The 23,248-nt window shown below is 41.9% G+C and overlaps 4 protein-coding genes across 9 annotated transcripts in view; 2 read left to right on the forward strand and 2 right to left on the reverse strand.

The window, feature by feature from the left end:
* The window catches only part of kat6b (K(lysine) acetyltransferase 6B), a 31,241-nt gene extending 24,685 nt beyond the window's left edge, over positions 1–6,556 (forward strand). For all 5 annotated transcript variants that reach the window (XM_034707248.1, XM_034707251.1, XM_034707252.1 and 2 more), the window contains exons 14-17: positions 267–426; positions 848–1,126; positions 2,018–2,312; positions 2,402–6,556. In XM_034707248.1, the coding sequence (XP_034563139.1) occupies positions 267–426; positions 848–1,126; positions 2,018–2,312; positions 2,402–5,250 (3,583 nt within the window). In that variant the 3' untranslated portion in view covers positions 5,251–6,556. The remainder of the gene's footprint in view (positions 1–266; positions 427–847; positions 1,127–2,017; positions 2,313–2,401) is intronic.
* A 448-nt stretch (positions 6,557–7,004) lies between these two features.
* Positions 7,005–11,224, reverse strand: LOC117829653 (dual specificity phosphatase DUPD1-like). 2 transcript variants are annotated; one of them, XM_034707257.1, is made up of 4 exons: positions 11,066–11,224; positions 10,736–10,924; positions 10,433–10,656; positions 7,005–8,050 (listed from the first exon to the last, which is right to left on the reverse strand). In XM_034707257.1, exons 2-4 carry the CDS (start codon positions 10,906–10,908, stop codon positions 7,836–7,838), a joined length of 612 nt encoding a protein of 203 aa, XP_034563148.1. In that variant the 5' UTR covers positions 10,909–10,924; positions 11,066–11,224; the 3' UTR covers positions 7,005–7,835. The 2 variants fall into 2 exon arrangements, with proteins under 2 accessions (XP_034563148.1, XP_034563147.1); XM_034707256.1 differs by having other exon boundaries at positions 10,385–10,656.
* Positions 11,225–13,708: 2,484 nt separating this feature from the next.
* Positions 13,709–21,865, reverse strand: LOC117829657 (dual specificity phosphatase DUPD1-like). Its single transcript, XM_034707264.1, has 4 exons — positions 21,350–21,865; positions 21,041–21,179; positions 20,595–20,812; positions 13,709–13,921 (listed from the first exon to the last, which is right to left on the reverse strand). Exons 2-4 carry the CDS (start codon positions 21,166–21,168, stop codon positions 13,719–13,721), a joined length of 549 nt encoding a protein of 182 aa, XP_034563155.1. The 5' UTR covers positions 21,169–21,179; positions 21,350–21,865; the 3' UTR covers positions 13,709–13,718.
* LOC117829652 (sphingomyelin synthase-related protein 1-like) overlaps positions 14,815–23,248 on the forward strand; it is a 36,112-nt gene continuing 27,678 nt past the window's right edge. Inside the window, exon 1 of the mRNA XM_034707253.1 lies at positions 14,815–15,069. Within this exon, the coding sequence (XP_034563144.1) occupies positions 14,953–15,069 (117 nt within the window). The 5' untranslated portion in view covers positions 14,815–14,952. The remainder of the gene's footprint in view (positions 15,070–23,248) is intronic.

Genomic DNA, 23,248 nt, shown 5'->3' on the forward strand with positions numbered 1-23,248 from the left:
AGCCTGCGCCGCCGCTTCTGCATGCTGTCTGACTTATCCAGGCCAGCGGGTATTTTTAACAGCATATCCATTAATGCTGCTGAATATTGACAGAAGTAAGTCAGGTTAAGCACCCCCAAGGACATGGAGCACCTGCTGTCTCCGAGATCTTGTCTTTGTGCTCATATTTAACCACACATCACCCTCCGTCTACCGTCTGTGTCTACCCTGGCTTGTGCAATCTTTACTGGACATGAACTCATGGCGTTTTTCTCTCTGTGACCTAGGATTGTGCTGATCAGAAGAGAGCGATTGATTCAAAGGCACATGGAGAGCCTGAGGGCTAACCCACGGCAGAACGAGGTGGACCCTGACGCCCTGCACTGGACGCCTTCCACCACTCACAATGCAGTGCTGTCTGAAGAGGAGAGAGAGGCAGAGATGGATGTAGGTTGAATCAGGAGACAGTAGTTGTTTGTTTACACTTGCCTACAATGCTATTACTGGATGTTTGTTTGATTAGCTGGAGAGTTCAAATAGAGGCCGTTACCGGGAAGAGCATTGTCTCTGTCAGCAGGCACTTAATGTTGTGCAAAATTGCCCTAAATCAGTTCACTACATAATTGATAGTGCTGAATATTCCATGAAATGCAATCCCTCCACGGTTGCTTAACGGAAATGTTTCCTCCATGACGGGCAGACATCCAATCAGGACGCTGCTCTTATTATCAGGAGGAACCTGCAGCGATTCATTTGTCATGATGTTAATTCCAATCCCTTGTTTTCCCATTAGCCTCATTGCTCAGATGTTGGAAGGCGTGCGTGCGCCTCTCCCAGAGATAATGCGTCTTGTCTGTTTAATTACCAGGCTGAGCGGCTGAAGGAGCAGGCCAGTTGCTGGGAGAAGGAGGAGAGAGAGGGCTTCATGATGACTCACGGTAGCAGGCAGCCTCTCACTAAAGTCCACTGTAAGGTCCCCTTCAGGACGTACGAGCGACGCCCTGCGCTGTCCTGGACCAGACGCATCCAGCAGAAACAGGAAGTGAGCGACGAGGACGCTGATGACGACGAGGATGACTCGGACGGCTCGGACGGCTCACCGCCCATCCTGACGAAAGCCCATGCGATGCTAGCAGCCAAGAGAAAGGTGACTTACTGTTTGTTGATGTGAATCATGCTTCTCTGCATCACCTCGAGTCAGCTGTTCTCCCCTGTGGGTTCATCTTATTTATTATGTGGGATTTTATTCAAGAACAAAGTGGAGTTGAATGTATATCATTAGATATTTTCCTTCATTAGGGACCATGTTGTGTACTCTAGTGAGATGGAAAGGTTCGATAAATATTCATGAATTCAGTGAAGGGTTCAGTGGCTTCCTCCTGTCATCTGGAGCCTCCCAGTGTGCCTGCAGCTGTAGATAATAGATTGTGTTTTCACTGCTAGTGTCGAGGCTGTGCAGCCTAAACCTTGTACTATTGTCAATGGTCATGGTTAATTTACTGCCCTCCTCTGTGCCTCTCACATCTGTTCCGTCTATATGGCACTGCCCCCTTGTGCTGGAGATAATATTACAGCCGGCTGCGTGATGTCAGGGAGACCTTCTTTCAACAGCAACAGTATGGAAAGAAAGAACGACACTGGCTGCTGGAGTTTATTTAGTGCATTAGTTACAGTATTGATTTCACATTCCTCTTGTGGAGGATTTCGGAGAGGAAAGCAGTTGAGTCGGAGGCAGCCGGTGGGAAACAACTGGAGTATGTAAAATATAGACTGTGGTTTCTGCTTACTCTGCCTGTCTCATTTGTGGTTTTCCACAGCAGGCAGCATTGCTTAACCATTTAGTCTCACAGTGAGGTTTTAACATTTTACATTTAGCACACAAAAAAAAAAAAAAAACCTGAATGAATTTCTGCAGAATCCTAGCAGAGGTCATCCAACTAGTGCCCCAGTTTTTCAGACTTTACAGTAGCTGCTCCGCTCTCCTGGAGGTTTTCGATTTCTGTTTTTCATCCTGTGTCTCCTTTTATTCGTGTTTCAGAGAACCATTGTGCTCAAGAAGAGAGGGCGTAAGAGAAAGAGAATAAACAGCAGCGTTACAACAGAAACCATCTCCGAGACAACAGAGGTGCTGAACGAGCCGTTCGATAACTCAGAGGATGAGCGTCCTATGCCCCTGCTGGAACGCACCTGCAGAGTGGGCGAGATGGAGGAAGAAGAAGAGGAGGAGGAGGAACAGGAGGACAAGACACCGATTACACCGATGAAACGCCGAAGAGGCCGCCCGAGGCTGGAGAAGAATGCACAGAAAGACAAACTGGAACGCTGGAATGAAGGTATTTGCATCTTCATTGTTGTAAAATTGTTTGAAAGTAAGTTTTTATGTTTCTATCAAAACATTTACGTGTTCTTCTCTTTTCTCCAGGAGCTGATATCCTCTCCAAGAGACCCAGCAGACCTCGTCCAGTGAAGCGGAAGAAGGGCTGGCCGAAAGGAGTTAAACGTGGCCCTCCCAAATGGAGATTAAAGAATGAGCGAAAGATGGGCTTCAAACTCAACCTCTACACACCACCAGAGACCCCGATGGAGGCAGAGCAGCACCACATTCAGACCGAAGAAGCAAAAGAAGAACCAGATCAGGACGTTGCCAGTGCAGACGAGGACAGCAAGGCAGGTAGAGGGTCGGCTAGTCCGGATATGATGCTAGACAGACTCCCCTCTGAGCCCTCGAGCCCCGCTGACCTCGGCTCCCAGAAATCAAGCTCCCCTGAAGGATCACCGGTCACCTCTCCGGTGTGCTCGCCTCCCTATCCGGGTGCCGTGTCGCCTGCAATGTGCGAGGACAGAGGAGATTCCCCAGACCCACCTGAGGATGACCAACAAGAGAGCGAACATGGGCAGGACTCTCCAGCCAAAGATGTGGAACACATAACAGAGGGTGCTGTCTCACTGGAGAATGACAATGAGGAAGAAGAGGAGGAGGACGAGCAGAGAGCTCAGGTGGAGGATCAGGATGCAGACGACGAGGATGACAGTCACAGTAAGACAGCAGAACCTGAGAGCAGCAAAGCAGAGTCGGAAGAGAGTTTGAAAGAAACGCCTGAATGCACTCCACCTTTTTTAGATCCAAAAGAAGACAACGACTCTGAGTTGAGTCAGCAGGTTTCTACTGTGCCGTGTAGTGAAGAGGACCCCGCCGCTGCCGCTGCTGCAGACAGCATCCAGGAAGCAGTGACAGAAACTACAGTAGCAACACCAGCACCTGAAGCAGTAGCAGTGGCTTCAGTAGCAGCTGCAGACTCTGACAACCCTGCAGACTCTGAGTCAGAGGAAGAGAGCACGCCCAGTCCTCGTCCAGATCTCCCACCTCCTCCGCCCACGGAGAGACCGACGCTCAGTCCCGTGCTGAGGGAGAATCCCCCGATCTGCACCGAGATTGACTCAGAGACGGCCCAAGCTGTTCAGTCCCTGACGCAGGAGACAGAGCGAGAGAATGTGTTCCAGGACTGTGTGGAGAGCCAGGAACCCTGCAGGAGTCTGCAGACCTACACCCATGTGCCCCAAAGCCCCCAGCTCACCGCTCTGGATGACTGCCCCCAGTCGGACCACAGCAGTCCCCTCTCCTCAGCGCAATCCCATCCCAGCCAGTCGGTACGCTCCGTTAACAGCCCGGCTGTCTCCATCCTGGAGAGCGGCTACACTCAGATCAGCCCCGACCACAGTGCCATCTCAGTGCCCTCGCTCCACAACATGGAGACCAGCCCCATGATGGATGTGCCATCAGTGTCGGATCACTCTCAGCAGGTGGTTGACAGTGGGTTCAGCGATTTGGGGAGCATCGAGAGCACCACGGAGAACTATGAGAACCCCAGCAGCTATGACTCCACCATGGGAGGCAGCATCTGTGGGGCAGGCCCCACCCAGAACAGCTGCTCCTATGGCAGCATCCCCCCCAGCGGCTTGGCCCAGAGCAGCTGTGCTGTGAGCCAGCAAATGGCCGCCGTCAACCCGGGCAGCTGCGGGATGATTCAGCCAAACAGCCTGAGCTCGCCGCCGCACTGCAACGTCAAGTCACCGCAGGGCTGCGTGGTGGTTGAGAGGCCTCCCAGCAACAGCCAGCACAGTCAACACAGCCAGCGCAGCCAACACACTCAACACACTCAACACAGTCAGCATAGCTCCCACAGCAGGCACGGCCCTCACAATCAGCACAGCCAACACAATCAGCACGGTCCACACAATCAGCTAAGCCAGCACAGTCAACACAATCCTCACAACCAGCATAGTCACCACCACAATCACCACCTGCAGCACAATCAGCTCAGCCAGCACAATCAGCACGCTCAGCACGGCCTTCACAATCAACACAGTCAGCACAGCCAGCAGCAGTCCATGGCGCAGTGTGCCATCCCCACCAACTTCGCCACCACCATGCAGCTGGCAGACATCCCTGAATCTGGCAACCCCAACTTCGCCCTCTACGAGAGGATCAACCACCAAGGGGAGTACGGCAGTGGGCACTACCCGCAGTCGTCTGGCCTCAGTCTGGCCAAACTGCAGCAGTTCACCAACACATTTATCGACCATTCTCACTCGCTGCCTTTTAACCACTCAGCCTCACACCCCATCACATCTTATGCAAACACGCCCTCGCTCTCATCCCAGCACTCCAGTCTGGTCTCCTTGTCCCAGACATCGCATCGAGTCCCCAACCCACAGGTGCAGGCCACCATGACCCCGCCCCCCAATCTCAGCTCCCCGCCGCCCATGATGCTCCAGCGTAACATGGGCATCCCGCCATCGCAGCGCATTCAGCCCCAAATGGCCTCCAAGAGTCACATCTCCGCACGCTCCAAGTCTGCCCCGCTGTCGCACCACCAGCAGCAGATGTACGCCCGGCCGCCACAGACCGTGGCCATGCAGGCGCCGTCCAGAACGCTGGCCGCCATGCCGCGCATGAACATGAGCGTGAATATCATGCCGGCGCCGGGCTACAACGTCAACTCCATGAACATGCCCTCCCTCAATCCCATGAACGGCTACAGCATGAGCCAGCCCATGATGAACAGCGGCTACCATGGCAACCATGCCTACATGAACCAGTCACCCCAGTACTCTATGCAGATGGGCATGATGGGAACACAGCCATACCCCCAGCAGTCCATGCAGGCTCCACCACATGGCAACATGGTGTACACTCCAGCTGGTCACCATGGCTACATGAACACAGGCATGTCCAAGCAGTCCCTTAAAGGGCCTTTCATCAGGCGGTAACTCTCCGCAAGACTGAGCTGTTTCTTTTTTTTTTTTCTTTTTTTTTTTCTCGTGTGCATTTTGCTGTTTACAGATGCACTGATCTGGCCTTTTGTTGTTTGGGTGTCTTTTTTGTTATTGTTTATTACTTAAAAACCAGCAGCAGCACTTGGAAAGAATGCAAAAATTTTCATCAATGAGTAAACTTTGAAGCTATTGTTAAAAAGTATTTTTGTTTCTCCAAATGGGAAGCCTTACATCATTACGATGAAAATCTATTTAATTAGTGTTAGTGTCTCTGATGTGTCTTTAGAGCGGGCGGGTTCAGAGCTCAGAGGTAGAGATTTCATCAGTGGTCTTGCAGTCGTGTAGCAGCCTCAAATGAAGCCATTTAATGTGCCTGCTACAGGAGGAGCTAGTGGCTGTTTGAACCTGTTCAGTGTACCTGTCTAACAGTGCTGACAATTAGTTTGTACTATACTCATGCCTTTGTATATTTAAATTATTGTACTTATTTTGTAAAGTGACAACTAGCATGCTTCAGTCTCTGTTAGTGACAGTGCATTGAGTAGTACTGTACAAGTGTTGTGCTTAATAGCAAGCCATTTTAAAGATATCTGGCCTTTATTAGGTTTCCCTCGAAAGGGAGAAAGATGAAACTATATTTTGTTAATTCTAATAATGTAAAAAAATGTAAACTTAGTCCTGTTTTCTGTTCGGTTTGAGAGGTTTTATTGCTATGTATGTATAATTCTGAAGTCTTTTGTAACAGATCTCCTTGAGGCAGCTTTCTGTTTAATAAAGCAGACTGATTTCTGTCAAAAATAACAAAGCATATCTCAGTGTTTGTACCCTGAAAAATTCTAAAACATTTCAAAATGTCCAGAAGTGTGGCAGAATTTAAAAGAACTAAATGATTATATTGACGAATAACAATAAAGAAAATATAAATTTAGTCCAAAGTTGATATTTTACATAATGCCTTTAAAGCTACGTTTTCATTCCATCTGTAGATTTGTTTTCTATCTTTATAAAATGTTGGATTTATATTTTACCGAAATGTAGAAGAATAGAGCCTGTGAATAGACCAAACTAAGCTAATGGATTGCATGTAAAACGCAACTTGTACTTGTGTTTTTGTTTATATTGCTCTTTTGTAGCCTTTGTACCTGTACAGAGTTGCTGGTAAGAACAGGGGGGAAATACCTGGCTATGTGCACAAAAATCAGACAGAATGACATTCTTGTATTTATGACTTTTCTCCTTTTGTCAGTTACTTAAAATGCTGTACATTTTAGCATAAGAATAAATTATGATTGACCATGTACTGGATTGTTCTCCTTTAATTTTGAACATGTTCCAGCTTGAGGCGTGTCACAGAATGAAGGCACAGTGATAGAGTTTGGTGATCCAGGCAGCTGTTTTCGCCGTAGTAATACATTCTAAAACGAAAAAGGTTATGACTCACACTGGACTGCACAGGGACTTGATTAATGAGATATTTCATCTCTGTACATTTCAAACAAAAGCATTTTAGTCCCAGGGTGCTGGTTTGGCCTTGTGTTAGTGATGCACCCGATGTACCGAGGTCCTTGACATGAGGGGCCCGGGTTCCGATCTGACCTGCAGCCCTTTAACGCATGTCATTCCACACTTGCTCTCCCAGTTTCCAACCCTATTCCTGTCCTATCCACTTCATAAAGGCATAAAAGCACAAAATTAAACCTTAAAAATACAAAAAGCATTTTAGTTCTAAGATTTTTAGGAACGAAATCTAATAAAAGTTTGAAAACAAATACAAATGGTGGGCCTTGAATGGCAAAACACTCAGAGTAATAAATTATTGAGCCTCTTCATTGAAATAATCGTCATTATTAAAACGAACTCACAATTTGAAGGACCTCAAACACAATTATAGACATCCATCCATTCATTATCTTGACCCCTTATCCTGACCTTTCTCAAATGACTCAAGACTTATACCAAATTGTATTTGGTATAGCCTCCACTACATTGGATTTTGACTTGTCTTGAATTAAATTTGACATTGTTTGCCCTGTCTTAGACTTGACTCATAGAACTTGAAATCTAAACCAGATCTGATATGATTGAATCATTTGTTTCAACTAACTTCTGTCTCAACTTGGACTTACTGTATTTCAAATTAGTAATGGCCTGACTTTGAAATAACTTGAGACCTAAATTGGATCTGCATTGATCTAATTCATACTTAGACTAGAACCCATCTCCAATGACTCTGAGTTGTCTTAAGTTTGGGTTTAATAACTACTGGCTGGGCTTTGGTCAATGTAAATGTAACTAAAATCAGGCTATAGCAACTGGAACTATGACTTGGGAACCAACTTGTCTTGAATGACTTGTGATTGGACTTGTACTTGTCCAAACTGACTTGAGGCTTTTCTTGACTTTTTATCTGACATTAATGGGACTCGACCTTGACCTGTCCTGAATGATTAATTACATTATTTGGACTTTATAAGAGACTTTATTATCCCAGCTTATCCAAAACGTGTCTAAAATGACTTGAAACCAAACTGGAACGCAAGGATTGTTCCAAGATTCAACTTGTCCAATGAATCAAACTATCAGCTCTGCTCTGTAGAGTCTTCACTTTTCCCCAGAAGCTGAATGTCCAGCTCTCTCAGTTGTTTCAGGAATCCCCAGTTAGGTATGATCCGTCTGCGTTGTTTCACGTGATCGATGGCGTCGGCTACTGTCATGTTCTCGCAGATCATGAGGTAAGCAAGGAAAAGTGTGGCGGACCGACTCCTTCCCATCACACAGTGCACCAGCAGTTTATCTGGAGATGAAAAAAACAATCAGGAAAATATCTATGCAAGGTTACATTTGTCAGCTTAGTCCAGAATTTTTTTTTTTCCCACTTTCCCACAAGCGACAAAACCCTACAGAAAGTTTTTGTTTTTAAGGTATTCATAATTGAGATTATAATTACATTTAAGATGCTGATTTAACAAAGAATATTTTATATTTTCCATAAAACTTGTATTTAATAATCCCTTTAAGAGATGTCCACGGCAGAGTCGCTATTTAAACACGGACATGGACATAATTGCGACATTGATGTTGAGTATTACAAATAATGTTTTTAATTTCTCTGATCTTATACCTGAAAACTTGTGTGGTTGTTAACCAAAGTTTGAGGCTGAATCTCTTAAAGCCTGGGCACGTACTGTCAATACATTTTTTTCCTATCAGCTCAATACAATGAAGGTGAATTAGATTTCAAAAGTGGTTCTCAGAACTTAATATTTTCAAGGCTTTGAAGCATCACAAACTGAACCCTATTCATCAACCCCTTCACAAAGGTGGAGGTTGATATGTGTGAATTTTATTATAGGTACAGTTCCCTTGAAAACCTGTAGCTACCTACACTTACCTAATCCTTGACCACAGGCTACACTCTCACTCTCAAAGGCCTGATTGTTATAAGACGGTAGCTTAATTCTCCATGTTTATATTTGACATTACATCTAATACAGACAGTAATGAAAGGACAATGATACAAAGAAACGTCTACACACTTGACCCTCCAAAGTATGGCTTTGTGTGCTGACATGTTCTGATCTGACTACAAAGGAAGTGTGTTGAGTGTGAAGTCTCTATTCACCGCATTCACGTGGCAGCCGTTTTACCTGTGAGGGCGCGCTTGGCTTGAAGTGCTGTGTTACAGGTTTGTTAGCTGGATTTTTTATTAGAAATCAATGTCCTTGATTGATTAGCAACGAAAACACATATACTGAGGTACATGAGTGGGTATTGTAAGTTAAAGCAACATGTTTCATAACCCTTTAGCTACTGTTTGACAAAAGGTAACACTAGCATGCAACATCTTTCTAGCTAACTTAAAGCTGCTGTTGGTAGTCACAGAGTTTTCTGAACCCTATGGCTGCTATCAGAGCTACATCAGTATTAGCATCCAACTGCTTCCTAACTAACATCACAGTCTGCTGGATTCACAGGATATGAAAAGTAAGGCATACATTTCAAGCTAACACTGATGCTATATAGGTGGTTCAAAAGTAGAGTTACCTGTTGTTACTTATTAAGTCTTTGAATGTTAGCCTTTCTCATGCTAATGCTGTGGCAGCAGGCCGAGCACTCTAGGCAAGGCAAGTTTATTTATAAAGCACCATTCATACAAAGAGCAATTCAAAGTGCTTTACAGAGTTAAAAACAAAAACCAGAACAGTAACAATTAACAAAAACACACAACAAACACTTCAAACATTTACATTTTATATACAGCCAGTTATTTTTTATCTACTCTCTCTCTCTCTGTCTCTCTCTCTCTCTCTCTCTCTCTCTCTCTCTCTCTCTCTCTCTGTGTGTAGTTATGTAACTTAACGTACATAGTAAACAGTTTTTGGTCTTATTATTTATTTAAATTAGGAGGGATTATTATAAATGATCAGCCCCCTTCGCTGCTCTGAAGTCCGTAACTTGCAGAGTCTTACTGGCTGGCTCAGACCTCTTGACACCCCCGCAGGGTGCCCGTATGCCCAACATTTAATTGTAGATCCAATATCAAGTTCATTCCATAACGCCATACCTTGTCAGAAAATATCCAATTTAAAATATGACATTAAACAAACATAAGCATGATAACATAAAACATTTTAAAATCTAAGATCAAGAAAGAGAGTGAAATTAGATACAAAATTTCATTAAAACTCAGTTTGTTTAAATAAACTAAAAGTTTGTAGTTACAGAAATAAAAACTAAGATTTAAAAATGGGTTTGCATCCATTATTGAGCAGTGTAAGCAACTAAAAACAGGAATGTTTTTTAGTCTGTTGGGTCTGCTAGCCAAAACTAGCATGTTTCCAGGAGATCTAGAGGTTTTCCCTGTCCAGACTGACTGTAACCTGCTCAGTAGGTTCATGGTCTACCCTGGGGTCCCCATCCAGTTGGATGTGCCTGGAAAAATATGTTGTCTGACCTTGTTTCTTAACTAAAAAATATGGTCAATGAAGCTACAAAGGATTTGTGAATCCGAAATACATCAGTGCTACGTTTTAGCAGCATTTCAGCCATGACACCATGGAACCATCTGCTACTTTGCTAATGAACATGTTTAAACAGGCATCCTAATGGTGTTTCAAACAGAACTGACCATGAGTGCTTCGTTGACCTGTGGTCTGAATATTTTCTGTTGTCTTACTCTGAGGATTGCACAGCGTTTCCTTGATGAACCCGGCAGCAGAGTAGAAATACTGGCTGAGGTCAAAGGATGTGACGTCTTCTGCTACGACACCATAGTAGACGATGTTCATGTCACTGTAGTACCCAGCTCCTGTGTCCACGTTGTTCCACGTTCCCTCTGCTGCATTCAAGACGTGCGTAATCCCCAACTTCTTCAGATTATACTTGTCCTTTGCAGTCTCCCTGCAAGAAGCTGGTGTGAATATTACTATAATCCTCTTTTATTTTATTCAGGTTTGTGATTTAATACTTTTTTACTTACTCATCCCCAATATAGACGTTGGGCCAGACCTCGTTGACATGAGTGTAAGCCACACTCCCACGGTTGAGGATTTTCTCTAGCTCATAGCCCCCAGGTGTAACATATTCATCCACTGGACTGGATTCCTTTGTTACATTTATCTTTGTGCCGGTCTTTGACTTGTGAGAAGCCATTTTCTCACATTGGCTTCTATTCACACATGATTTATAAGCTTAACGGTGAGAAGAAAAACCACACTTGCTCTTTTTCCCTCTCTACTTACTCCCTCTGCAATCATGAAAAATAGATTTTTTGGTGTTTGTTTTCACATGCATCTCTAATTCCACTCACCAAGAGATTACAGTCCTTCCTTTTCCTACTTGAAAATTTTGTTTTCATCATCCTGGCAGCTTGTTGTGAAGCCGTCCTTAAAGGCAGAACATGGTGAGGTTTAATTCTGGCAGGCGCAGATTGTATAACCGCTCTGTGACGGGGCATCAAATGCAGGGGATATTTTTAGGGCTGTGATGTGGCGGGCCCCTGACCTTAGCTGCCACGTTCCCTGCCTGTGGGGAAAACTTCCACCCAGCCTGTCCCTGCCATCCTCTTCTAAACACACAACTTTAATCTCCGCTGCTGGCAGGAAGCCGTGCTTATCCAAACTTTGCACTTGCCAAAGGATACCCAAATTCACTGGAGTGAACAGGACACTCTGAGTTTTTGCTCAGCCGTGTGAGCGACTCCTTGAAAATTGTGTCAGTCTCTTTTAGCCTCTCTGCATATCTTCAGATGCTGGGAGCAACCGTGTAAGTGTCCGTTAAGGATGTACTGCATTTTTCTGGAGTCTCTCCGGGGCCAAACGAGAACTGAAATGTGTCAGACTGTTAGACAGATGAGGTTTTTCACAGGATGGCACATGTCTTTGATTCCCCGTTATATGATATGCATGGTCCATTCAGTGATCTAAATGCAAGCCCCCAAAGTGAGAGTGTGATGATGACTGTATTGCAGAACGGCTGGATGAAGCTGCTAACATGTCAGACAGAGTTTTCACACCATCAGACTCCTTTATTTTTCTCTCATATCTTCATACTCTGCCATCATTCATTCTGACAGTGAAATCATTAAACCTGTGATATCCAATTCCTTTTATTTTGACAGCATCTCTCCCTCTCTTTTTCTCCCAGTGTGCTCTGGAGAGCATCTCTTATTAAGATGGCTTCAGCGTTTCATCTCTTTTCAAAGTCTGACCTGAATCTGTATACACACTCAGAACCATGCTGGCGTATTTTTATCATCTTGTATCAAGCCTCTTTAGACATCACAGTTTTGACTGTACGACACTGGGTTGCAGCAGTTAAGACACAGTATTTTCAGAAATATGAATATATAAGTGGAGCATTGTTTATTTATAGGCTCATACTGTCTTTGTGTTGTTCAAGTACAGCAGGGATTCTGGCAGTTGTGCTACATTTGTTTTAATGGCCTCTGTGATATTGATTGTGCAGCTAATTAGACCCAAGTTTAAAAATATAAAAAAGTGTTTCTGTGTCTTTAAGATCCTTAAATACAAAACATGTTCACATTTTCTGAATGCTTTAACCCACGTATTTCCAAGTTGTGTATGTGTATGTTAATTTTTCTATTGCATGCTGTTTTATTTCCCTCTCGGCACATTGTAGTAAAGCCACAATTTTGTCTGTCTGCTCTTGCTGCCACAATGATGGACAATATTAACACCACTGTGCTTTTGAATGGCAGGCCTTTTCTCCACAAGGAAAGGCCCCAAACTGAATCTGAACCCTGACCTAACTTACTGTTAGACAGCAGTGCTAACCACTACACTAGATTCTCCACCTGCACTTCTTACTTAGGGGGTTCTTAAAGAGGGGGTAGGCTTTTTTTTTCAGGATTTATACTGCATTTCCAATATAGCTGTCGCCGTCAATTGGCTTCAAAACAGCTCTCAGGAACAGATGGGTGACGTCACGGATACTACGTCCATATTTTATACAGTCTATGGGTGCAAACCATTAGGAGATCTTTATGCGATGACCTTGTCATTTCAACAAATCTTGTGGAGATCTCTTGGTATTTTATGAACGGATCGTTTTGAGCTGTTTACACACAAATTCAGGGATTACTACAACATATGCATACGTAGCGTTTGGAAAATTTGCACACATTTAGTATGGACTTCCAACATTGTTACTTTATATCTTTGTTTGAAATATGAGACCTAAAAAATAAAGCATAATACCCCTTCTGTAAACTTTTAATTTAAGTGTGGTATGCACTGGTTCTCTCTTAGTCCAAACCATAAACGCATTTCAAACAAGTATCTCGTCATGTAATACAAGTTCAACTCAAGTCCCGAGAGTTTGAAAAGACTACAAGTTAAGTTTGAGGTCTAACAAAACAGGTTGAAACAAAAGGTAACAAGACAACTCAAAGTTATAAGTACTTAAAATATCCAAAAGTCAGTCATCCATAAGTCAGAAAAGCTCTCCAATCAAGACTCGCAACATTCAAGCCAGAAAAGTCCTGATAAATGGTGACTTTTTCTGCCAGTCTTAAGTCAAAAAGTCACGCAAGACTTGTTTAAATCAAAACTGAAGTCTGTCATGGCAAGTTTCCAGTTAAGACACAGCTCTCGACTAGTCCAAGACAAGCACGGGAGTTTTTGGAGGAAGGGGGTCGTTTTTATTAAGGCAGTACTATAGACAAGAGAGGCTGAATATAAGTTGATTGTATATTTTTCTTTGATGTCAGTGGATTTTTTTTCAAGAATCTAACTGATGAAAAATAACATTTAGACTATGAAAGATGGCCTTGAGGACATTTCTTAAAGGCAGTGGCGTATTAAGGCTGCTTGAGGGGCCAAAAATGCAATGCAATGTAAGCAATATGTGATTTTTACCAAACAGAATACTCTGTTTTTAGATTCACAAATCCTTAATGCAGCAACATTTCTAAGGATAATCTATATCTCCACTTCTTGATGTTATGTTGTTTTCCTCTGCAGAGCCAAAGAAGAGTCCAGATGACAGAGTTGACTCAGAAATCCAACATTTGGAAGAATGTTTCTGTGCCTGCGAACCGTCTCCACAGCCTCTATGAGTGTAAGTCTTTCTTTGATCATGAGGAAGGCTAAAACCAGAGTAGCTGAGCGGCTGATCCCTCGTGCACAGTGGACAAGCACTTTACCTACAAAGACAAGAGACGAAATCATTAAAGATGCAAGCTGTGTCTGTATGAGGCATACATACTGGAGCCTATACAACTATCCAAACATGTTTCCTTTGGTTATAATCAAGATGTCCGTGATGTATGGTTGCAAGGACACACTTAAGACTTAAAAAGCTTATGATTTATTTATTTTAGATGTGTTGTGGAAATTACATAACATAGCAAAAGTCTCTCTTTCTCTCTGGGTACTCCGGTTACTCCCCCAGTCCAAACACATGCTTGTTTGGTTAGTTAGTCACCCCAAATATCAGTGAGTGTGAGTGTGGATGGTTATTTGTCTCTACTTGTTGGCCCTGTGATAGGCTGGTGACCTGTCCAGGGTGTACCTGCCTCTTAACCAATGAAAAAGCAGAATATATATAATGGCTGGATGAAGTAAGACAAGATAAGATAAGATAAGATAAGATAAGATATTACTTTGTTGATCCCCCGAGGGGGAAATTCAGTTGTTAAACAACCCAGACATAAGTACAATCAAGAAGAAGTTTCAATAAGTAAAATAAAATAAAATGAAAAATAATAAATAAAATCAAATCAAATAAAATGAAAAATAAGAAATAAAATAAATTAAAATAAAATAAAATAAAATGAAAAAAGTAAAAATAAAAATAGATATATAAAGATAGAATACAATTTAGATATATGCAATGTTACAAATGGAATTTAGATTAAATAGTAGTAATTAAAGGCAGTATTAAAAATGATTCAGTAGTGACAGGTTGACATGGTGTGATTATGGTTGGTAATGACTGATTAAGCAATAAATAAAAATAAGTACTTTGAGTTTGAGCTACTAGGAGCCAAGAACACAGGTGCAGCTAATCAGTGTTAACATCAGTGTGATTAGCTGCACCTGTGCAGGAACTGCATCACAAAAGCCAGCAGAGCACTATTTTGTTGTGTGTAGATCGCAACAGACCTTTAGATGAATGCAAATAGAACAGGACCAGAACTTGCTATGAGGTTGGTGACTGACTGAAGGCCAGACAATGTTGTGGAAGATTCTAATTAACCGCCACAGGGAACAGAGTTTCTGTATGAAACAGAGACAGCAACTCCTGAAAAGTGCTAATGCTGTTACACCAACTGAGGATCATTGGATGTCAGTGAGTAATCTAAATTCTATTTTTCTTTTTTTTAAATTTTATTTAACCAGGAGAAAATCACATTGAGATTAAAAATCTCTTTTTCAAGTGTGTCCTGACCAAGATCAGCAGCAGCACATTCCAGAAAAGTTACAGACAAACAACAATTCTAAAACATTACAACACATCATGGGTTTCAGAACAAAAGTCATCAATCAAAGCATCAAGACACACCTTGATACAATTTAAAGTGGTACACAGACTTCACTATTCCAAAGCTAGACTTCATGCCATATATCCTAACACTTCCCCACTTTGTGATAAATGTAAACAATATACTGGAACACTTGCCCATCATTTTTGGTCTGGCCCTAAATTGGTCTCCTTCTGGAACCCTGTGTTTGATTTATATATCAAAAGTTTTTAATAAAACTATTACTCCAGACCCACTTCTTGCTATCATTGGTTCAGTAGACACAAGCCCTTCCATAGATAAATATTAAGGGCAATCTATTTCCTTATGTACATTGTTGGCTAAACGGCTTATTTTACAAATGTGGAAGCCAGAATCAAGTCCTTCATTTCAGCAATGGCTCAAAGATTTGGGGAATGTTTTGCATATGGAAAGATTGCGTTACAAATTGGCTAACAGAGAAAACACTTTCATGAAAATATGGAAGTCTCTTTTGGACAAATGGACGACCTCTTCCAACATACCTCCCTCTCAAGCCACCTCGCATTGCGCTTGAACCCTCCTCATGGCTACTCAGATGACACTTGCGTTTTTAGAGCTGCCACCAACTCGCATTGTAACACGCTGATGCCTATATTTTGTTTGTTTGTTTGCTCTTTGTCTTTTTTTTTTTTCTTTCTCTTTCTGGTATTGTATGAATGTATGACTCTTATATTTGTGCTGTAAATTTCACCATCTCAACTACTGTCAGCATTATAGCATCTTTCTTTTATTCTTATTTGCTTATTTATTTCCATTATGTCCTTAATGTTTGTCTTGTTTTCTTTGTCTTGTCTATGCCTAAAAATCAAGTGGAAAAAAAATAAAACAGTCAAAGCATCTACAAAATGAAGCATCTTCCTCAAGAGCCTTCAGTCTGCTTTTAAAAACATTTAAAGAGACAAGCTCACTCAAACCCAGGCTCTCCTGCAACAGGTTCCAGGCTGCAGGAGAAGTTTATCTAAAACTCTTTTTACCCATTTCAAGACACACTCTGGGGACTGAAAGCAAAAGCAAGTGTTGTGACTGAGTCACAGAGCGGAGATTGTAGCTTCCAGTATTTTTTAAATGAATAAAATCACATAAATATGAGGGAAGTATGGAGCCAAAACGATGACTTTAATGTTTGGTATTGAAAATTAAATTTGGCATTGAAAACACACTCTGAAACTGAAAAAAGAAACATTGGCATTGACACACTTGTATTGTACAAAAATTTTGTAACTGCATCAAAACAGGTATTAGCATTGAAAATGTTTCACCGAAGTTAAAATCACATCAAATGTTATATTATTTCATTTCTAGATTTTTTTGCATTCTAATAAGTTTTTGAATGACAATATTATTATTTAATGTCACTTTTTTTTCAATGACAGATTATTTTTCAATGACGTTTTTTCTTTTTTCAACTATTGTTTTTTCATTTTCAACTTTTTGCCACTGTTTTGGCGTGGAGGGGAGGGTTTGAGGGGAGGGGCTATGGGGGTGTGATTTACAAATCAAATAAATATATGATTTTCATTCAAAAACATTAGAATGCAAAAATGTCTAGAAATGAAATAATATAACATTTGTGAAAGTGAAACGTTTTCAGTGAAACGTTTTCAATGCCAATACCTGTTTTGAGTGTTTCAATGCCAATGTTTATTTTTTCAGTTTGAGGGTGTGTTTTCGATGCCTTTTTTTTTTTTTTCAATACCAAACATTAAAGTCATCGTTTTGGCTCCATACGTTTCTAAAACTCTTTTTACCCATTTCAAGACGCACTCTGGGGACTGAAAGCAAAAGCAAGTTTTGTGACTGGGTCACAGAGCGGAGACTGTAGCTTTGAGTATTTTTAAAAATGAATAAAATCACATAAATATGAGGGAAGCAAGTTAAGAATTGCCTTTATAAACAAGAACATGCCAGTGATGTAGTCTACGTTGGACAATGCAGTCCAGCCAACTCGAGCATACAGGGGGCAGTGATGGGTTAGAGATTTTAAACCTGTAATGAACCTCAGAGCTCCATGAAAAATGGTGTCCAGAGAGTGAAGGCATGCATATATGAAACATCACCATAATCAATCAAAGGCATGAAGGTAGCATCAACAAGTTTTTTCTTTGTGACAAAAGAAAAACATTACATTTCACAGACAAAAATGTCACAAAGAGACATACAGACAATTTAAAAAAAGAGTGTTGAGATGGTCACAGATAAAAACAACAATCTTAAACACTGTACAGATTATTATTATAACCAAGTACCCATCTAAACAGGTATTTTTAACAGCTTTTTGAAATCATCAGCTGATTCTGCAGAGTGCAAGGATATGGGCAGATCATTCCACAGCTTGGGTTAAACCCCGTCAGGCTATGTCACCACAGGTTTTAAAGTAAGTGCATGGAACTGTTAGTAAATGTAACATTTCAGACCTGAGGGAACGGGGTGGCTGATGGGGCTGAACTAGTTCCACTAAATAATCTAAGGCCTGACCGTGAAGGGATCTGTAGGTGAGAGTAACAATTTTTTTAACTGGATTCTAAACACAACAGGGAGCCGGTAGAGGGATCTTATTAGGGGGTGATATGAGATGGTGTTTTTGACCTGGTTAATACTCTGGCAGCAGCATTCTGTACTGATAGCAGGCGGTTTAGTGTGGACATGCTGAGTGAGGTAAAGAGAATTACAGTAGTCAATGCGTGAAGAGGTGAAAGGATGTATGAGCGTCTTGAGTTCAGGGCTGACGCGAAGGATCTCAGTTTGTTGATATTTCTTGGAAATAACGTGAACTATTAAGCTGTTTTACATGACTGTAAAGCGGTGCAGATTTATCAAATATAACTCCAAAGGCTGGAGTGAACGGCTGTAGACAGATTCCCAATGTTCTGTGAAATGTTAGGATAACCTTATCTTGGGAAACAACTAAGACCTCTAGGTTACCATTAACCTGTGCTTATTTGAGTTTTTGCTGTCAAGGAGCCTGGATAGCTTACAGGCATCTTGGAGTTTAAAGATATATTTTTGGGTCATTCATTCCTTTTATTATTAGGACAGGTGAAGAAAGACAGGAAATGTGGGGAGTACAGAGTGGGGGAAGAAACGCAGCAAATGGTCAAACTGGCAACCTGCGATGAAGACTATAGTCTCTGTATATGGGGCACGTGTGGGAACTCAGCTGTATCTTCTAGAAAGACAACCGGACTTCACTTTGCATGTTTACTTCATCTTTACTGGGAACTTTGCAGCCTTACATTGACAATGCATGGCATGAACAACTTTGTTACTGACTCGTGCTCTTTCTTTCATTCTAAGGTAACGACATCATTTTACGTCACTGTTTTACGTTACTTCTTTACGGCACTTGAACAACAACATAAACAGGGGGAATACTACCATCTTGTGGACTGCATAAAGAACTGTTTTTACCATCCGTTAACATTAACTGGAGTTATTATGTGACCAACCATATAGGGGAGAACGGGGTTGGTTGGCACACTCCTTATAGCTCGCCACCAGAGGGCACTGTCTAAATATTCAGCTCCTCAATATTTTTCTTCTAGGCTTTTAAACGATGGGTTTATAACAAAACAAGTGTTACCCTTACAAAGTGTGAGGTGTAAGCTATAGTTTAGATGTTTATTAGCTAGCTAACTAGTTGTTAGATGGTTGTTAGCCTTGATGCTAGCAAAAAATTCCAGTTAGGGTTGGTTGTCACATTCTCTTTGGGGTTGGTTGTCAACAACCAACCCCTATGTTGGAAAATCATGCATGGTGAAATGAGTTGGAGTGCGCAGACCCTACATTTGCCTTCACTGTAACTCAGACAGTGACTAGTTGAGTAGGCCATTATTGTTCGGCCTATTTCTTTGTTCTATATGTTATTTAGGCTGGCCTAAAGATGTGTTTCCTGTTCATGTTCCTTGCTCATTTTATGTTAAAATGCATTAAGTTATGTAGGCCTATCACTTGTCAGTGCAATCAAACTTTCAAATTTAGTTCTGCCTTCTTGCCTTTTTTAAAAGATGTTACCCATAAAAATACCATTGTGACAACCAACCCCATCGTGTGTGACCACCATCCCCGTCATGGGGTTGGTTGTCACAATGTGTCAGAGTGTCTTTGATAGTTAATTGCCTCTTTGTTACAATGAGTTTGAAAATGAGAGGGATACACATTTCAAGCAAACACCTTAAGCTTCAATTTGATGTAGGAATGACTATTGAAAGATGTTTTGCTGATGAGCAATCATCAACACAGTAAAAAGTGTGACAACCAACCCCGTTCTCCCCTACCTTGTCACTACGTAAAGTAAACAATTTTATATCGCATCAACGAATTAAAGATACAACAGCACGCCTAAACCGCTAGGCCAACAGTGCCCAAGGAATGTGTGAGTTTAAAAGAGAAGTAGAGTTGTATGTCGTCTGCATATTGGTGATAAGATGTGTTAGACCTTTTTATGATCTCAGGGGCCAGCAAGTAAGGGAAGAAAAGTAGGGCCTTAGGACAAATCTCTGCCGCACACCACATGACAGAGGTGAGGACTCAGAGTCCTCAAATTGAAACAAACTTCATTTAGAGAGATATAGGAGGAAACTGTTTCAATGCTCTCCCTGATATTCTCGCCCAATCTTGCGGTCTCTTTATCAGGATATGGTGGTCTGTAGTGTCAAAGGCCCAGTTAAGGTTGAGGAGGACTGAAACTGAGCACTATATATATTGTCTCTCTAGCACCGAGTTGATCTTTCCCAGGATTTTTAACAGGAAGGGGAGTTTAAAAATCAGCCTGTATTCATGAGTAAAGCTCCAAGGCGTTGAAGGGTCTAAGCTGGTTTTCTTTGCCGTGGGCTGTATAGATGTATGTTTAATATAGGAGGAACACATTCTGTAGACAAAGACAGGAAAATAATAGATAAGACTGAAGGGCTCATAACAGGCAAAACATCCAAAGCGGGTGGTAAGATATCCAGTGATTGTACACTGACTGATATTGGCACAGATTTTTTTCATGCACCTCTGCATATTTCTTAATGTGTAACAGTGTTATCCTTTTAAAAGTGACAAAAATAAACACTTTTTTTTCATAATATACCTTTCACTGCATTCATTTGATTCCCAAATCAAGACACTAAGAATTTATTTACATTTTTAATATGGTCTCAAAAGCTGGTGGAGGTGCAAGTTAATGAAAATTCAAACGTGCAACCAAAACTGTGATTAATTGCGGTTCAGTTTTGAAAGGAAACATATATAATATTGACTCCCTCTGACATTAATTATATGTAGAATTAACTGTGCTTCTTCTATTTTCTGTAGAATAGACTTGTACCTTTCTGTCTCAGAGCTTGCTGAATGAAATCTGCCGTCTCATTGAAGAATGGACTCAAATCAAAATCTTTACAGTCTGGTGCTTCCACTCCATGATACTGTATGGCGGTGTCTTTGTAGAAACATGGCCCGGTGTCAATGTGCTGGGGACCATCTGCAGCATTCACCACATGTGTTATTCCCAGATTCACTAACAGGCTTTTATTCTGAGCTGTAGCGCTGTTCAGCAACACAAGAAAAGACACAAGTAATGCAGCTTTTAGTAGTTTTATTTCCCACAATGGCCCAGTCTGCAAGCATGTGTTTGTAAATGCATCACTGGTGACTCAAATGTACAGATTTATATTTATCCAATCAGTTGGCCAAATACTGAGCTTGTTTGCAGCAACAGTTTCGCAATCAGATCGACATATTGCATCAAGGCCCCGAAGTGAGAATGTCACTTACGCATCTCCGATGAAGAGGTCGGGCCAAACCTCGTTGACAGCTCCAGTGGGACGTCTGTTCTTCAGCAGAAGGCTGAGCAGATCGCAGGTGGGAGGTGTCTGGTACTCTGGCTCCTCCTCTGGCTTCATATTTCACTCCACTGTGGTTGTATAATTATCACGAAATAAACTTAACTCAACACTTCGATAACAGTCGGATCTCTGTGTTCCTGGAAAGCTAATTACAGAAGTTATAATTGCTGTCCTACTTGTATTTCCTTTCTGTTTGCATTTGGTTGTACAAAAAAAAAAAAAAGACGTAAACTCTAACCTCTCTGGTGCAGCTTGCTCCGTTTCCCATCTGAGCAGATTATCAGTGTTGTTTAGAGGCTGACCCCCGCTGGAACGTGACAGCTGAAGATGCCAGACTCTGGGCAGGAGCAGGCTGGACTATTTATTCCTCAGATGACTGTGACCGAATGCAGGCTGCTTGTTTGCTGACATCTTTAACTACAGCAGCACAGCAGTGTTTACAGTTGTTATAGTGTAAGGGATTCAAAACATAGAGGAGAGTTACTGCCAGGTTGATGCACTGAGACAGCAAAAAAAGCATCCATTAATACCCAATATGGAAATAAGAAGAACAGACTAGTCTACCGAAGAAGATTTACTCATTTTGCAATGATGGATATATATAGCCATTATTCTGAATTTGATAAGGCAGCAATTTTTTGTGAGTGCAGGCAGGGGTGGAGCTAGACTTTTGTGACTGAGGTGACCAAACTGTTGCACAGTTTTGCAGGGAAGGCATGAAGACCAGTGGTGGTTCTGGGGAGGGGCCAACAGGGGCCAGTGCCCCTGCAAAACTGAATCTGGACCCCCCCCTGTGGCCCCCCCTCCACACCAAACAAATATTATACAATAAAAAAAGCTTCGGTATTGCGCCGATGTTGCTGGCGGAAAACATGCGCGTGGCACCTGGTTCCAGTCCCTTTAGAGCGCTAAGGGACTGGAACCAAACAACCAAACAGCTGCCGTCAGTCTGTATTTTGATATAGTACACATTAGTCTATATGTCTAGTATATAGGGATGCACTGATATTTTTCCAGTTTGTTCTCAGCCGGTCCTCGCCCTTCTCAGTCTCTTTTTGTCAGGGTTCAATGTGTCCCTCTAACAACACCCTTGGCCCCAGCCTGGCCCCCCCCCCAGTAAAATTGGTCTTGAACCGCCACTGATGAAGACACTGTGGGGACACGTACAAATGCTGTCTGAAATGTAATGCTTAAAACGTCATGACGTGATCTTGACTTTGAAAACAGTTTTTAATTCCATATTATCAATGTAAAGAAATTCTCACCAGTGTCTTGATTTGGGTATCAAATAAATGAAATGTAGGTTTCTTCATGATCTGGACTTCTACATCAACAACCCCTCAACAGAAAGGTTTACGTTTCTATATAATAATAATTTATAGATTTTATATAGCGCTTTTCTATATACTTTAAAGCTGCTGTGAGGAACTTTTGATTTGTATCAATGTTGGCGCCCCCTTGTGGACAAAGTGATACTTCTTATCTCTTGTCCTATGCATGCAAAAGTATTGTTTTCAACAAAAACATTATCCTGTTGTCGTCTTACAGTCAAATTTATGACTCAATGTGATTATTTTCCATGAAAACAGTCAAATGCTGTTTCCAAAGTGAGATGTCAATCATCAGGTCTGACACCTACCCCCTCACAGCAGTTTCAGGCATTAAAAATGACAACAGAGCAGGCATCGGTGTTGTTGCTGACGGTCTTGTTTTCTTTTGAAGGTCATGAAGAGGCATCAGTATCAGTTTCAGTCTGTTTCTCAGCTTGTTCAAAACTCCTCATAGTGCCTTTTAAGTCGCTATAAGCCAGGGCTTTCCCAAATGGAGCTGGAGTGATGTGGTTTTCTCCCACTGGAGTTTGTACCATTATTTTAAAAACCCAAACTGAATTGGAAAGCAGATAAACCCTTAACCCTAAAGTTTAAAATCCTCCTACTACACAGAGGACTATGATTTTGAATTACCAGACTTAAATGGAAAGTTCAAAACCCCCAATGAGTGAGCACTGCAGGTGGGGAAGCTATTTTGGTGGTTAGCACTGCTGCCTAACAATAAGCTGGTTCAGGGTTCAAATCCAGGCTGGGGGAAAAAAACAGAGTGATCTGGCATTCTCCTACTGGAATGGGATCCAAAATGT

The sequence above is a fragment of the Notolabrus celidotus genome, chromosome 18, assembly GCF_009762535.1.
Source record: "Notolabrus celidotus isolate fNotCel1 chromosome 18, fNotCel1.pri, whole genome shotgun sequence".
NCBI classification, from domain to species: Eukaryota; Metazoa; Chordata; class Actinopteri; order Labriformes; family Labridae; genus Notolabrus; species Notolabrus celidotus.

Excerpts from the sequence above, each read along its gene's own strand:
- LOC117829653 (XM_034707256.1), bottom strand. The coding sequence starts at position 10,908 with ATGGCTTCTCACAAGTCAAAGACCGGCACAAAGATAAATGTAACAAAG. Across the intron at positions 10,657-10,735 it reads AACGTCTATATTGGGGATGA|GGAGACTGCAAAGGACAAGT; the intron begins GTAAGTAAAAAA and ends AGCTTCTTGCAG. Across the intron at positions 8,051-10,384 it reads AGGTCAACGAAGCACTCATG|ATAAACTGCTGGTGCACTGT; the intron begins GTCAGTTCTGTT and ends TTTCATCTCCAG.
- LOC117829657 (XM_034707264.1), bottom strand. The coding sequence starts at position 21,168 with ATGAAGCCAGAGGAGGAGCCAGAGTACCAGACACCTCCCACCTGCGAT. Across the intron at positions 20,813-21,040 it reads GACCTCTTCATCGGAGATGC|CGCTACAGCTCAGAATAAAA; the intron begins GTAAGTGACATT and ends GTTGCTGAACAG. Across the intron at positions 13,922-20,594 it reads GCAAGCTCTGAGACAGAAAG|GTAAAGTGCTTGTCCACTGT; the intron begins GTACAAGTCTAT and ends TTGTCTTTGTAG.